Consider the following 17,141-nt stretch of genomic DNA (forward strand, 5'->3'; position numbering starts at 1 on the left):
CAATACTTCATTACCAGTGTAATAAAAAACTATTAAGCAATATATGCAAGTTCCATTTCAATTATTTCATTCAGAAAAAAGCCAAAACCCAAGTCTATAATTGAAAGCTTTAACTAAAAAAAATATTGCAGGCTTCCAATTTTTGGTCTGGAATATAATGAGCTTGGAAGACAACATTCACAACAAGAGAAAAGCTGGACACACCAAAAAATCAACCACTCTTCTTAAATCCAAAAGAGAATTGAGGTCACAGGGAAAACTGTCATCCCTCAAATTGGACAGACAGACAGGTGTTCCTGAGAATCACAACCTACCTGAGCAGAAACTTCCAGGGGAACCAGTCCTGGGAAGGAAAAGGTAAAGTGTAATTGGCAGCTCATGGCAGATAAGTTTGAGGGTTAAAAACTCCAGAAGAACCATCTTAAAGGGATTCCTATATTTTGTGAATTTTATCTCTAGGACACTACCAGGTTCTTAGAGCAAAGACTAGAGAAAAATCCCTTCCAGCTTCCTCTAGTACAAGAGGAAAAGTAGCCACTTTGAAATATGCCCAAAGCATTTCTGTTCTTAAAAAGGCCTGCCTCAAGAGAAAGTATTTTACCAGAGCCTAAATAGCTGGGGTTTTTCACAACCTAACTGCCCTGCCCTCAAAAAGGGAAATATCCAACCCCAGCTCCCTCTAGGCTTCCCACCTCACTTACGGTGACAGGGTGACTGAGAAGCGCTTGTGAAGGTAAAAGCTAATGGGCATAGACTCCCTAAAAGACTGAGACCTAATCATAGGACTATAAAATGCTTCCCCTGCTCTCACACCCACCACCACATCAAAAGGGCGCCTATAAAATAACAAGGGAATACACTAAAATAACTGCATATCTCAGACTATAGTTAAGAAGAATTTTCAAGGGAAGCCCAAAGACAACAGCGGAAACATAAAGCAGGACACTAGTGGAAATTTTAGCCTCTGACAACTGTAGTAACACCAAACAGTAAACACAGCCTAACTCCTACCACAATAAACATAATGTCTCACTCTAAACAGTTCCTTTTACCCACTACCTTGTGGCCAGCACTCAACAAAAAATTAGAAAGCACACTAAAAGACTTAAAGCACAGTTTAAAGAGATGAAGGAAGCACAGAACCAGACTTTAATATGGCAGCAATGTTGGAATTATCAGATTGGGAGTTTAAAATAATTGTGATTAATATGTTAAAACATCTAATGGAAAAAATGGACCACATGAAAGGACAGATGGGAAATATAAGCAGAGATGGAAACTCTAAGAAAGATTCAAAGTGCTGGAAATCAAAAACACCATAATAGAAATGATGAATGACTTTGATGGGCTCATCAATAGATTGGGCACAACCAAGAAAAGAATCGGGGAACTTAAAGAACTGCCAATAGAAATTTCCCAAACTAAAATGCAAGGAGAAAAAAGAATGAAAAAGAACAGAATATCCAAGAAATGTGGGACAATTATAAAAGGTGACAAAGAGAAAGTGATCTCTAGTTTAATTCTACTGTGGTCTGAGAACATACTTTTTATGATTTCTAAGGTGACAAGAAGAAATATTTGAAGCAATAACGACCAAGAATTTTCCAAAATGATAACCACCAAACCATAGATCCAGGAAGCTCAGAGAACGCCAAGCAGTATAAAATAAACAAAAAAATCTAGCCCCACATCAGGCTCCCTGCTCTGCGGGAAGCCTGCTTCTCCCTCTCCCACTCCCCCTGCTTGTGTTCCCTCTCTCGCTGTGTCTCTCTCTGTCAAATAAATAAAATCTTTAAAAAAAAAAAATCTATACCTAGGCATATCATATTCAAACTGCAGAAAATCAAAGACAAACAGAAAATCTTTAAGAAAATCAGAAATCAGGGTTTTCTTCAGAAACCCTGCAAGCAAGAAGACAATGGAATGAAATATTTAAAGTATTCAAAAGAAAAAAACTCACCAACTTAGAATTCTGTATTCAGGCAAATTAACTTTCAAAGGTAAGGGGAAAATAAAGACTTTCTCAGATAAAAAAAAAATTGAGCAAGTTTGTCTCCAGTAGACCTGCCTTGCAAGAAATGTTAAATGTTCTTCAGAAAGGAGGAAAATGATACAGGTTATAAGCTCAGAAGTACACAAAAAAGAAAGAGCATTAGAAAAGGAATATATGGTGATAAAACAAAATACTTTGTTTATTTTAAATCTTAACTGATCTAACATATAACAGTTTGCTCAACATCACGGTAGCAGCGCTATATATAGTGAGTATAGCTTATGAATAATTGAAATGAATGACAGCAATGTTATAGAGGACAGGAGGGAGGGATTGGAAACACTCTCTCATAAGGGACTTGCCCTACCCATGTGGTGGTATAGAGCTATTTGAATGCAGACTTAGATTACTGATCAATGTAATTGCAAACTCAAGGACAATCACTTACAAAAGTAAAAAAAAAAGTTCAACTGCTATGCTAAGAGAGGAGAAAAACTGCAATCAAATAACAGGATCACTTAAAGCCAGAAAAAGAGTAGAAGACTGAAGAGAGAGAGAGAGAGAGAGAAAAAGAAAGAAAGAAAGAAAGAAAGAAAGAAAGAAAGAAAGAAAGAAAGAAAAAAGAAAGAAAGGAAGAAAGGAAGAAAGGAAGAAAAGAAAGAAAGAAAGAAAGAAAGAAAGAAAGAAAGAAAGAAAGAAAGAAAGAAAGAAAGAACGAACAAGGGCAATGAATAGAAAACAGTAACAAACATGGTAGGTATTATCCAACTATATTGATATCCAAGCATATCAATAATAACTTTAAGTGTCCATGGTCTGAATACCCCAATAAAAAGAAAGAGACTATAAAAATGAATGACAAACATGACACAAGTATATGTTGTCTATAAGAAGCCCACTTTAAATATAAAGACACAGATAAATGAAAGGTAAATGGATAGAGAGACATACCATGCTAACATAAATCAAAAGAAAGCTGGTGTAGCTATATTAATTTCAGACAAAGCAGACTTCATACCAAACAAAAATATAAGGGATAAAAAGAAGCATCACATAATGATAAAGGGGTCAATTCTCCTGGCACATAATGATCCTTAATGTGTATGTGCCCAACGACAGAAGATCAAAATACATGATACAAAAACTGATAGAACTGTACAAAGAAACAGATGAATCCACTATTTCAGCTGGAGATTTCAAAACCCCTCTGTCAGTAATTGACAGATCCAACAGATCTTGCAGATTGGCAAAACATTGGTAGGTACATAGTTGAACTGAACAGCATCAGCCATCGACTGGAACTAAATGGCATTTATAGAATATTTTATCCAAGAAGAGAATACACATTTTTCTTAAGCTAAAACTGAACATTCACCAAAACGTACCACATCCTGGGCCTAAAAACACACCTTAACAAATCAAAAAGAATAGAAATCATAAAAAGTATGTTCTCAGACCACAGTAGAATTAAACTAGAGATCAGTAACAGAAAGATGGCTGGAACACTCCCAATATACTTGGTGATTAAACAACAGTTCTAAATAACATACAGGTCAAAGGACAAAGTCTCGAGAAAAATTTAAAAATATTTTGAACTAAATAAAAATGAAAATACAACTTACCAACATTTGTGAGATACAACAAAATCAGTGAAAAACATCAGAAAAGAAGAAAGATTCCAAATCAATAATCTAAGCTTCTGTCTTAGGAAACTTAAAAAAAAAATGGGGAGTAAGTTAAATCCAAAGTAAGCAGAAGATACAATAAAAATTAGAGTAGAGATCAAAGAAATTAAAAATAGAAAATCAATAGAGAAAAGCAACAAAACCAAAAGCTGGGTCCTTGAAATGACCAATAAAACTGTAAGACTCTAGACTCTAGCCTGGCTAACTAAGAAAAAAAGGGAGAAGACACAAATTACTAACATCAGAAATCAAAGTGGAGTCATCATTACAGATCCCATGAACATTAAAAGGATAACAAAGGAATACCATGAACAACTCTATGCCCATAAATTTTGTAATTTAGATAAAACGGACCAATTCCTTGAAAGACACAATCTATCAAAACTCACAGAAGGAGAAATAGTCTGAACAAGGCCTTCATCTATAAAAGCAATTGAATCAATTATTAATAACCTTTAAAACAGAAAGCACCATGTCTGCCATTAGTTCACTTGTGAATTACACCAAAAATTTAAGTAACAAATTATACCAATTTTTTACAACGTCTTCCATAAAATATCTGAGGGAATACTTCCTAACTCATTCTTGAGACCAGCATCACCCTAATACCCAAACCAGGTGAAGACACTACAGAAATGGAAAACTAGAGACCTATAATATATCTCATGAAGATAAATACAAAAATCCCCATCGAAATATCAGCAAATCAAACGCAATGATGTATAAAAAGAACTATACAACAGGACCAAATGGAATTTATTCTAGGTATACAAGGTTGGTTCAGTATTTGAAAAGGCATTAATGTAAGCCATCACATCAACAAGCTAGAAAAATAATTTATGATCATACCAATAGACAGACAGAGCAAGTGACAAATTCCAGTAGCCATTTAAGATAAAAATTCTCAGCAGACAAGAAATAGAGGAAAACATCCTCAAATTCATAAACAGCCTCTATAAATAACATATAGCTAATGTCATACTCAATGGTGAGACTATAGATAGTTTCCCATTAAGAACAAGAACAAGGCAAGGATGTCCCTTCTCATCACTCCTATTCAACACCATACAAAAAATCTTAGCTAATGCAACAAGATAGGAAAAAGAAATAAAAACCATATATACTGGAAAGGAAGAAATAATTTTTTAAAAAGACATCTGGTTTTGTTTAAAGTTGGCATGATTCTCTACAAAGAAAATCTCAAAGAATCAAAAAACAGCTAGAATAAGGGATTCTAGCAAGGTTGCAGATTACAAGATTAATATACAGAAATTGTTTTCTTATATATTAGCAATAAATAATTGGAATTTGAAATAAGAACACATTACCAGTTACATTAACACTAAAAAAATGAAATACTGACGTATAAATCTCACAAAATATGTACTAGATCTATATGAGTAAAATTGCAAAACTCTGAAAAAGAAATCAAGGAATACCTAAATAAATGGAAAGACATTCCATGTACATGCATAGGAAGACTCATGTTGACATGTCAGTTCCCAACCTTCTCTATAGATTCAACAAAATCCCGATCAAAATCCCAGCAGGTTATTTTGTGGATATTTACTAACGGATTTTAATTCATATAAAGGGGCAAAAGACCCAAATACTTAACATCATAATGAGAAGAACAATATCAGAAGATTGACACTACCCAACTTCAAGATTTACTATAAAGTTCCAATAATCAAGACAGTATGGTATTTGCAAAAGAATAGACCAATAGATCAATGGAACAGAAAAGTGATCCCAGAAGTAGATTCAAACAAATATAGTCAACTGATCTTTATAAAGAAGCAAAGGCAATTCAATTGAAACATTCTTTTCAACAAATGGTGCTGAAACAACTGGATATCCACATGCAGAAAAAAAAAGAAAAGAAAAGAAAAAACAATCTAGACAGAGATCATTTTTTTTTTTTTTTTTAAAGATTTTATTTATTTATTTGACAGAGAGAGAGATAGCGAGAGCAGGAACACAAGCAGGGGGAGTGGGAGAGGGAGAAGCAGGCTTCCTGCCGAGCAGGGAGCCCGATGTGGGACTCGATCCCAGGACCCTGGGATCATGACCTGAGCCGAAGGCAGACGCTTAACGGCTGAGCCACCCAGGCGCCCTAGACAGAGATCTTACACCTTACACAAAAATGAACTAAAAATGGAGCATAGATCTAAATGTAAAACACAAAATTATAGAAGAATGGGGAAAATACTGATGACCTTGGGTTTGGCAATGATCTTTAGATAGAATACCAAAAGCAAAATCTATGAAAGAAAAAATTGATAAGTTAGACTTTACTGAAATTAAACCTTCTGCTCTATGAAAGACACTGTTAAGAGAATCAAAGACTAGCCACAGACTAGGAGAAAAGAATTGCAAAAGACATAGCTGATAAATGACGGGTTTCCAAAATATATAAGGAACTCTTAGAACTCAATAATAAGAAAACAAACAATCCAATTTAAAAAAAGAAGAAAGTATATAAGTGGAAAATAAGTACAGGAAAATCATATCCAATATTATATGTCATCAGGGAATTTAAATTAAAACACACCTCAAGTACATTAAAATCCAAAACACCAATGACACCAAATGCTGGCAAGGATGTGGAGCATCAAGAACTCTCATTCATTGCTGGTAAAAAAGCAAAATGGTACAGCCACTTAGGAAGACAGTTTGACAGCTTCTTACAAAACTAAAAATACTCTTATCGAGTGATCCAGCAATTGAGTTTCTTGGTATTTACTCAAATGAGTTAAAAATTTATATCCACAAAAACCTGCACATGAATATTTATAGCAGTGTTGTTCATAGTTGCCAAAACTTGGAAGCAAGCAAGATGTCCTTCAAAGGATGAATGGATAAACAAACTATGTTATACCCATACAATAGAATATTACCCAGTGATTAAAAAAAGGCTACTGAGCCATGAAAAGACATGGAGGAGGGGCGCCTGGGTGGCTCAGTCGTTAAGTGTCTGCCTTCGGCTCAGGTCATGATCCCAGGGTCCTGGGATCGAGCCCCACATCGGGCTCCCTGCTTGGCGGGAACCCTGCTTCTCCCTCTCCCACTCCCCCTGCTTGTGTTCCTGCTCTGGCTATCTCTCTCTCTGTCAAATAAATAAATAAAATCTGAAATAAATAAATAAATAAATAAATAAATAAATAAAAAGACATGGAGGAAACTTAAATGCCTATTCCTAAGTCAGTGAAGCCAGTCTGAAAAGGCTACAAACTATATGATTCCAACTACATGACATTCTGAAAAAGCAAAATTGTGCAGACAGTAAAGAGATCAGCAGTTGCCGGGATTTGGAGGGTAAGAAAGGAGAGATGAGTAAATGGAGCACAGATGATCTTTACCGCAGTGGAACTATTCTCCTTGCTACTGTAATGATGGATACACATCATTATACATTTTTCAAAAGCTATAGAATGTATGACACAAAGAGTGAGCACTAACATAAATGTGGGATTTAGCAAATAATAATGTAGTAATATTGGCTCATCAATTGAAACAAATGTGCCACATTGATACATGCTGTTAATAACAGCAGAAACTGCTGAGGAGGCATGGAGGGGAAGTATATGGGAACTCTAGGTACTTTCCACTCAATGTTTCTGTAAACCTAAAACTGATCTAAAAAATAAACTCTATAAATTAAAAAAAAAACTAATAAAATATTTCTACCAAACATTTAAAGAAGAGTTAATACCTATAAATGATTCCCAAAAAATAGAAAAGGAAGAAAAACTTCCAAATTCACTCTATGAGGCCAGCATTACCCTGATGCCAAAACCAGATAAAGATACCATTAGAAAAGAGAACTATAGGTCAATATCCTTGATAAACATAGATGCAAAAATTCTCAATAACATACTTGCAAACTAAATCCAACAATACATTAAAAAAATCATTCACCACAATCAAGTGGGATTTATTCCTGGGTTGCAAGGGTAGTTCAATATTTGCAAATCAGTCAACATGATACACCACATTAATACAAGAGAGGATAAGAACCGTATGATCATTTCAATAGATGCAGAAAAAGCATTTGACAAAGTACAACATCCATTCATGACAAAAACCCTCAACAAAGTAGGTTTAGAGGGAACATGACTCAACATAATAAAGGCCATAGGTCAAAAGCCCACAGCTAATATCCTCAATGGGGAAAAACTGAGAGCTTTTCCTCTATGGTCAAGAACAAGACAGGGATGTCCACTTTTGCCACTTTTATGCAACATAATACTGGAAGTCCTAGCCACAACAATCAGACAACAAAAAGAAATAAAGAACATCCCAATTGGCAAGGAAGAAGTAAAACTTTCACTATTTGCAGATGACATGATACTCTATATGGAAAACCTGAAAAACCACCAAAAAACTGCTAGAACTTATACATGAATTCAGTAAGGTCACAGAATACAAAATCAATGTACAGAAATCTGTTGCATTTCTATACACCAGTAATGAAGCAGCAGAAAGAGAAATTAAGGAATCTATCCCATTTACAATTACACCAAAAACAATAAGATACCTAGGACTAAACCTAACCAAAGAGCTAAAAGACCTGTACTCTGAAAACTATAAAACACTGATGAAAGAAATTGAAGATGACATGAAGAAATGGAAAGACATTCCATGCCCATGGATTAGAAGAATATTGTCAAAATGTCCATACTATCCAAAGCAATCTACATATTTAATGCAATCCCTATCAAAATACCAACAGCATTTTTCACAGAGCTAGAACGAACAATTCTATAATTTGTATGGAACCAAAGAGGACCCCCAAATAGCCAAAGCATTCTTGAAAAAGAAAAGCAAAGCTGGAGGGGGAGGAAAAGATGGCAGATGAGTAGGGGACCCTATTCCAACCAGTCCCAGAATTGAGCTGGGTATCTACCAGACCACTCTGAACACCCACGAAATCAGCCTGAGATGTAAGAATATATATCTGGATCTCTACAAACAGAATATCACAGGCAGTTGGTTTCAAGGTATGAAGTGATTCTGCGGGCAGATATCGGAAGATAAATAGAAGGGGGAGGGAGCCATGGGGATCCTACACTGCCGGAGCGTGAAAGCCTCCTGCACTGGGGACAGGGCACGGACTCGCAGACTGGTAGCGGTGGGGAAAGGACTTTAGGGCAGCCCCCACCCCGGACTGAAACCTGGAGCAGCAGGGCCATGTGTGTGAACTGAGAGTGGCTGGTGGTTTGTTTTTTTTTTAAGATTTTACTTATTTATTTGACAGAGAGAGAGACAGCAAGAGAGGGAACACAAGCGGGGGAATGGGAGAGGGAGAAGCAGGTTTCCCGCTGAGCAGAGAGCCCGATGCGGGGTTCGATCCCAGGACCCAGGGATCACGACCTGAGCCAAAGGCAGATGCTTAATGACAGCCAACCAGGCACCCCCCAAAATACTGATTCAAAGGGACACATGTACTCCAATGTTTATAGCAACATTATCTACAATAGCCAAATTAGGGAAAGAGCCCAAGTGTCCATCAAAGGATGAATGGGTAAAGAAGAAGTGGTATATATATACAATGGAATATTACTCAGCCATAAAAGAGAAAGAAATCTTGTCATTTGCAAAGACACGGATAGAACTACACAGTATTATGCTAAGGGAAATAAGTCAGGCAGAGAAAGACAAATACCATATGAGTTCACTCATATGTGGAATTTAAGAAACAAAACAAATGAGCAAAGGGAAAAAAAGAGAGAGAGAGAGAGAGAGAGAGGCAAACCAAGAAATAGACTCTTAACTATAGAGAACAAACTGATGGTTACCAGACAGGAGGTTGGTGGAAGGATGGGTGAAATAGGTAATGGGGATTAAGGAGTGCACCTGTTATGATGAGCACTGTGTGTTGTATGGAAGCGTTGAATCACTATATTGTATTCCTGAAACTAACACACTGTATGTTAACAAACTGGAATTTAAATAAAAACTTAGGGGCGCCTGGCTGGGTCAGTTGGTAGAGCATGTGACTCTTGATCTCCAGGTTGTGAGTTCGAACCCACATGTGACAAGTTTACTTAAAATAAAAAAAATAAAATAAAATAAAATTGGGGGTGCCTGGGTGGCTCAGTAGGTTAAGTGTCTGCCTTTGGCTCAGGTCACAATCTCAGGGTCCTGGGATCCCAGGATCCTGGGTCGCCGCATCAGGCTCCCTGCTCAGCGAGGAGTCTGCTTTTCCCTCTGCCCCTCCCCTCACTCGCTCTCTTTCTCTCTCTCTCTCAAATAAATAAAATCTTAAAAAATAAATAAATAAAAATTTAATAAGAAAATAAACAAAAACTCTTAAAAATAAAAAATAAATGTAAAAAGGATATAAAAAATTAAAAAGTTTTTAAAATTAAATAAATTTTTAAAAAAACTAATAAGCTCTTTCTAAGCCCTTAAATGTTACTTTTATTGTATTATTCCCTTGTTTTGGGGGTTTTTTTTGTTTTTATTTTTTTAAGATTTTATTTATTTATTTGACAGAGAGACACAGCGAGAGAGGGAACAGAAGCAGGGGGAGTGAGAGAGGGAGAAGCGGACTCCCAGCAGAGCAGGGAGCCCGATGTGGGGTTCGATCCCAGGACCCTGGGATCATGACCTGAGCCGAAGGCAGACGCTTAACGACTGAGCCACCCAGGCGCCCTATTATTCCCTTGTTAAACTGTATAAAATATATACTATGTCTACCTTTCAAGGCTTTTATAATCTTCCATTTTCCTAGTTCAGCATCCTTTTAATAATTTTTTAAAAGATTTTATTTATTTATTTGACAGAGAGAGAGAGCACAAGTAGGCAGAGTGGCAGGCAGAGTGAAAGGGAGAAGCAGGCTTCCAGCTGAGCAAGGAGCCCGATGCAGGGCTTGATCCCAGGACCCTGAGATCATGACCTGAGCCGAAGGCAGACACTTAACCGGCTGAGCCACCCAGGTGCCCTTAATAATTTCTAACAGACATCCTCTACTGCAGGAATTTAGAATAGATGCCTCGTGGCTCCCATAAATAAAACATTCACCCTGAATATGTCCTTTCAGTGTTGCTGTTTTCTCTATGGAACTCTTTCATCCTCCTTCTGCTGATCTAAACAATCCTGCTCCTTTAAGATTTTCCTCTCCCAGAAAAACATCCTCCAAAACTCCAGCTTTTAGTACCCTTCTACTCTTTTTATAATTTTAGTTAATACTACAGAACGCAGACTACATCATATTCTCTATAGTGTTACTGTGGTGCTCATAGGCATTAGTACTCTCTTCTCAACTAGATGGTAAGTTTATTTTATTTTTTTAAAAGATTTTATTTATTCATTTGTCAGAGAGAGAGAGAGAGAGCACAGGCAGGGGAGCAACAGGAAGAGGGAGAAGCAGGCTCCCTGCTGAGCAGGTAGCTCGATGTGGGACTTGATCCCAGGACCCTGGGATCATGACCTGAGCCAAAGGTAGACGCTTAACTGACTGAGCCACCCAGCCATCCACAAATAAATAGTAAGTTTATTACAATTTATATTGTGGTAGAATCTGCCACCCCAAAATATGCCACTTTGGAATAAGAATTATTTTGAGCTAAAAGCACTTAAAAAACGGCAGATACAAAAAGAGTGACCTTCCCTTTCTTCCTGGAAGCAGGAGATAAAACTCCCATGTGAAAGATGTCCTCCCCATATGTGGAAGAAAGACATTCTTATCACCAGAGATAGGGAGTGAGGCTGAGAGGAATCTGTGCAAACAGACCTCATTAAAATAACTCATCTTCCTTTAGCCTCCCCATATATTTTAGTTATGTTTCCACATTGCCTCTCTTTGCTCAACATAGTATAAAAGCATTTTGGTTTTGCCATTTCTCTGAGTCATCATTTCCTTATGAGAGTTCCCATGTCACATAAAACTTGTATTAAAACAATCCCATTTACAATGCACCAAAAGTAATAAAATACCTAGGAATAAACCTAAACAAGGAGGTGAAAGACCTATAGTCTGAAAACTATAGAACACTGATGAAAGAAAATGAAAAAGATACAAACAAATGGTAAGATATACCGTGCTTATGGATTGGATGAATAAATATTGTTAAAATGTCCGTACTACCCAAGGCAATCTACAGATTCAATGCAATCTCTATCAAAATACTAATAGCATTTTCCACAGAACTAGAATAAATAATCCTAGTATTTGTATAGAACCACAAAAGACCCTAAATAGTCAAAGTAATATTAAAGAAGAACGAAGCTAGGGGTATCACAATCCCAGATTTTAAGATGTACTATACAGCTATAGTAATCAAAACAGTATGGTACTGGCACAAAAACAGACACAGATCAGTGGAACAGAATAGAAAGCCCAGAATAAACACACCTATAATGGTCAGTTAATCTATGACAAAGGAGGCAAGAATATCCAACGGGGAAAAGACAGTCTTTTCAATAAAAAATGTTGTTGGGAAAACTGGACAGCAACATGTAAAAGAATGAAACTGGACCACTTTCTCACACCATACACAAAAATATACTCAAAATGGATTAAACAGCTAAATGTGAGACCATAAAACTTCTAAAAGAAAAAACATAGGCCGTAATCTCTTGGATCAGCAACATGTTTATGGATATGTCTCCTCAGGAAAGGGAAACCAAAATAAAAAGTTTTTGCACAGCAAAGGAAATCACCAACAAAAAAAAAAAGGCAACCTCATGAATGGGAGAAGAGATTTGCAAATGATATATCTGATAAGGGGTTAATATCCAAAGCATATAAAAAACTTGTACTACTCAACACCAAAAAAAAGTAAATAATCTGATTTAAAAATAGGCAGAGGAAAGAACTTATCAAACTCAACACCCAAAGAACAAATAATCCAATCAAGAAATGGGCAGAAGACATGAACAGACATTTCTGCAAAGAAGACATCCAAATGGCCAAGAGACACATGAAAAAGTGCTCAACATTGCTCAGCATCAGGGAAATCCAAATCAAAACCTCAATGAGATACCACCTCACACCAGTCAGAATGGCTAAAATTAACAAGTCAGGAAACGACAGATGTTGGCGAGGATATGGAGAAAGGGGAACCCTCCTACACGGTTGGTGGGAATGCAAGCTGGTACGGCCACTCTGGAAAACAGTATGGAGGTTCCTCAAAAAGTTGAAAATAGAGCTACTGTACAACCCAGCAATTGCACTACTGGGTATTTACCCCAAAGATACAAATGTAGGGATCCGAAAGGGTACGTGCACCCCAATGTTTATAGCAGCAATGTCCACAATAGCCAAACTGTGGAAAGAGCCAAGATGTCCATCAATGGATGAATGGGTAAAGAAGATATGGTATATATATACAATGGAATATTATGCAGTCATCAAAAAATGAAACCTTGCCATTTGCAGTGACATGGATGGAAGTAGAGGGTATTATACTAAGTGAAATAAGTCAATCAGAGAAAAACATGTATCATATGATCTCACTGATATGAGGAATTCTTAATCTCAGGAAACAAACTGAGGGTTGCTGGAGTGGTGGGGGGTGGAAGGGATGGGGTGGCTGGGTGATAGACATTGGGGAGGGTATGTGCTATGGTGAGCGCTGTGAATTGTGTAAGACTGATGAATCACAGATCTGTACCTCTGAAACAAATAATACATTATATGTTAAAAAAAAAGAGATAGTAGGAAGGGAAAAATGAAGGGGGGGGAATCGGAGGGGGAGACGAACCATGAGAGACTATGGACTCTGAGAAACAAACTGAGGGTTCTAGAGGGGAGGGGGGTGGGGGGATGGGTTAGCCTGGTGATGGGTATTAAAGAGGGCACGTATTGAATGGAGCACTGGGTGTTATACGCAAACAATGAATGGTGGAACACATCAAAAACTAATGATGTAATGTATGGTGATTAACATAATATAATTAAAAAAAAATAGGCAGAGGACCTGAACAGACATTTTTCCAAAGAAGACATACACATGGCCAACAGACACATGAAATGATGCTCAACATCAGTAATCATCAGGGGGAAAAAAATGAAAACTACAATGAGGTATCACCTCACACCAGTTAGAATGGCTAGTATCAAAAAGACAAGAATTAACAAGTGTTGATGAGGATGGGGTAAAAAGGCAATCCTCATGCACTGTTGGTGGGAATATGAATTGGTGCAGCCACTGTGGAAAATAGTATGGAGGTTCCTCAAAAAATTTAAAAACAGAAATACCATATGATCCAGTAATTTCACTACTGGTATTTACCCTCCAAACTGACACAAATCCAAAAAGATCTATGCACCTCTCCATTTACTGCAGCAGTATTTACAGATTTACAGATATGGAAGCAACCAAATATGCACTGATACATGAATGGATAAAGAAGATGTGTGTGTGTGTGTGTGTGTGTACGTATACATATATACAAATATATATGGAATAGAATATTACTCACCCATAAAAAAGAATGAGATCAAAAAAAAAAAAAAAAAAGAATGAGATCTTGCATTTATGACAACATGGGGTGGACTTAAACGGTACCATGCTAAGTGAAATAAATCAGACAGAGGGAGACCAATACTGTATGATTTCACTTGTATGTGGAATCTAACAAAATAAAAGAACAAAGACTCAAATATAGAGAACTGGTGGTTGTCAGAGGGGAGGTGGGTAGGGAGATGGGTGAAATAGATAAAGGCGACTAAGAGGTACAAACTTTCAGTTATAAAATAAATAAATCACAGAGATGAAAAGTACAGACAGGTAATATAGTCAATAATATTGTAATAACATGTATTCTGACAGATGGTAACTACACTTATTGTGGTGAGCACTGAGTAATATATAGAATTGTTCAATCAATATGTTGTACACCTAAAATTAATATATTATCAATTATACTTCAGTAATAAAATAACCAAATAAATGTGTATATTTTCATCCTGTAAATCTGTTTTATGTTAATTTTTTTTAAGATTTTATTTATTTATTTGACAGAGAGATAGAGAGCACAAGTAGGCAGAGCAGCAGGCAGAGGGAGAGGGAGAAGCAGGCTCCCTGTGGAGCAGGGAGCCCGATGCGGGGCTCGATCCCAGGACTGTGGGATCATGACCTGAGCCAAAGGCAGACACTTAACGACTGGGGTTAAAAACAGGGGTTAAAAACAGCCTCAGGTACCCAGGCGCCCCTGTTTTATGTTAAGTATAAGTCACAGCCAAAAACTCTAAGAAGGTAGAGATAAAACTTCCCTACAAGGTCTTTTAAGTTTTTTCCATAGCATCTTAGAGATTAACAGGAGCTTGTTAAGGGAATCAATCCTAGGATATTATTTCAGCCTTTTTGGTAATCCAAGAAAACTTGTGCAATAATGATTGTATCCTCCAAGAACAAAGACATGCTAAGATCGGGAACTTCTTGGAAACGTCAGAACCATGAAATGTCTAAAGGTTTCTGAAGCCTTGCACCTTTGAAGAGGAACCAAAATGTAAAAAATATGATATATTGATACTGAATAAAAAAAGGAAGGAAAACTAAAGCACGTAGTTGGGAGAGGCATAAAGGCTCCAACGGCATTAAGGACCTTACTAAACTGCCTCAGTTGAGTAAGTAAACATGAGCCTCTGGTGTTACAAGCTGCAGAGGACACATTTGGTTTCTTGATCATTGTTATCAGTACCCCCATGGGCCATTCTCACTCAAAGCTAAGGTAAGAACCTTCACTGACACTGGAGTGGATTTCGTCAGCAGTTTAGAATTGCTGGTTGCTGTAGGAGAGCTTCACTAGGTTGACAAGTGTGGAAGAGTGACTGGTATTACCATTCCAAAGCATTCCCCATCAGCTGGGCTAAAGAACATGGGGTGGAAAGCAAAAACTCTGAAACAAGAGAGCATATTATCAAAATATTAGATTAGACACAGTTATGGTCCACTGGGAAATGAAGCAATCAGAAATGGCAAGGTCAGGAGTATCATTCCCCAGCATGGGAAGCCCCTGTAACATATCAGTCTTTTCAAAGATGTAAACATGACAATTGTTAATGTATCGCAATACACATGAAGACTAATAATAGCAAGTGTTCATATAAGGTATCATTAATAGAAACTTTAATTTAGTTACGGTTAAATTTTTAATGAGAAACTTACCTTGCAGAACTTGACTTCTGCCTCTAAATGATGAATGTATTGAGACTGGTCATTGATGATAGGAACGAGATTGTATACAGTAGGGATACTGGCTTCCTCATACTCTGATGACCTCTAAGGCAAAAAACAAAAACAAAAACAAATTAAGCATGTTTGGATTTAGCAAAGAATCAGGTAATACCACCATACCACCTCCATACTCAATTTAGTACTGATGTCATATAAACATAGGGTAGATCACATTGTGGCCAATAGTATTTATTTCTCTATCCTATAAATTCCACAGACAGATAAGATTCAGGGATATGAATACCTTTTTTTAAAAGATGGAAAGTGAAAGTGGTTATAAAAAGTTTGTGGCTAATGGAAAAATGCTGGGGTAGTCTCATTGGCTTGGGATGAACTGCCTATCAGAGCCATCTGGAAATGTGACACCCCAGTCAGCAATGGGGAGATAAATGGACAACTCTATTCAAGAAACCACCATGCGGGAGCACTGCTAGCTAAAATTGCAGAACAGCTGCCTACTGAAGGGTTTCTTTAGACAAGGGTTTGCTGCCAGGTGTGTCCACGAGGTAAAATTCTATCCACAAAGGAGTACGTTAGCAAAGTGTGGTTTTTGATTTTTGACCCTAGGCAATTTGTGACTATGCTGGTCTGGAGCACAGAGCCGCCAAGCCTAGGGTGCTAAAGCAGGACCCTCAGGAAACTGGCAGCTATCTTGCACCAGGAATCCAGTGAATAGACCTCAGAAAAAGTGTTAATTCTCTGTACCTCTGCAGCATTCCTGCATTGACTTTAATGTACACCCTACCTTCTCCTCAAATGATTATAACGTGGTTTCTAGAATCATTTATCATTCCATGATATTTTTTAAGGAAAAGAGGAAATCAGGGAGGAAGAATGAGTGTCAACCAGTGAAATGAACCCAGAGAAAGCTCGAGATGAGATACCTGATCATTGTTTCTCTGTCTGCTAGAAATTCCTAACAACAAAGGACCAGCTCTCGTGGCAGAATAATTAAGTAGAGTTTTGTTTTTTGGCATATGTAAGAAATTTAAAAACCAAAGTAACTTTAATACAATGGATTTTCTCTGGTGAATAGAAAGCAATTAATTATAATAATTTTATATTAATAGAAATGGGTCCAGAACATAGGCAAATAAGAATTAAATATTACTGTGGGTACATACAGGACAGTCTATGTAAAAAAACAAACAAAAAAAAACACAAAAACCACAAGCTAATACTGAGTGGAAAATGAAATCACCTGTATATATTTTGAAGGGTTTATTATAGTCTGGATAGCCACATTTCAAAAACATAAGTAATAATACGTGG

At 37.0% G+C, this 17,141-nt stretch overlaps 1 protein-coding gene across 11 annotated transcripts in view; it reads right to left on the bottom strand.

Moving 5' to 3' along the window:
• The window catches only part of SDCCAG8 (SHH signaling and ciliogenesis regulator SDCCAG8), a 233,027-nt gene that overhangs the window by 200,154 nt on the left and 15,732 nt on the right, over nucleotides 1–17,141 (bottom strand). For all 11 annotated transcript variants that reach the window (XR_013449815.1, XR_013449816.1, XR_013449814.1 and 8 more), the window contains one exon: nucleotides 15,801–15,914. Coding sequence is in view for 5 of the 11 variants with exons in the window: in XM_036096993.2 (XP_035952886.2) it covers nucleotides 15,801–15,914 (114 nt within the window). In the remaining 6 variants the exon portion in view is untranslated. The remainder of the gene's footprint in view (nucleotides 1–15,800; nucleotides 15,915–17,141) is intronic.

Source organism: Halichoerus grypus, chromosome 7, assembly GCF_964656455.1.
Source record: "Halichoerus grypus chromosome 7, mHalGry1.hap1.1, whole genome shotgun sequence".
Lineage (NCBI taxonomy): Eukaryota > Metazoa > Chordata > Mammalia > Carnivora > Phocidae > Halichoerus > Halichoerus grypus.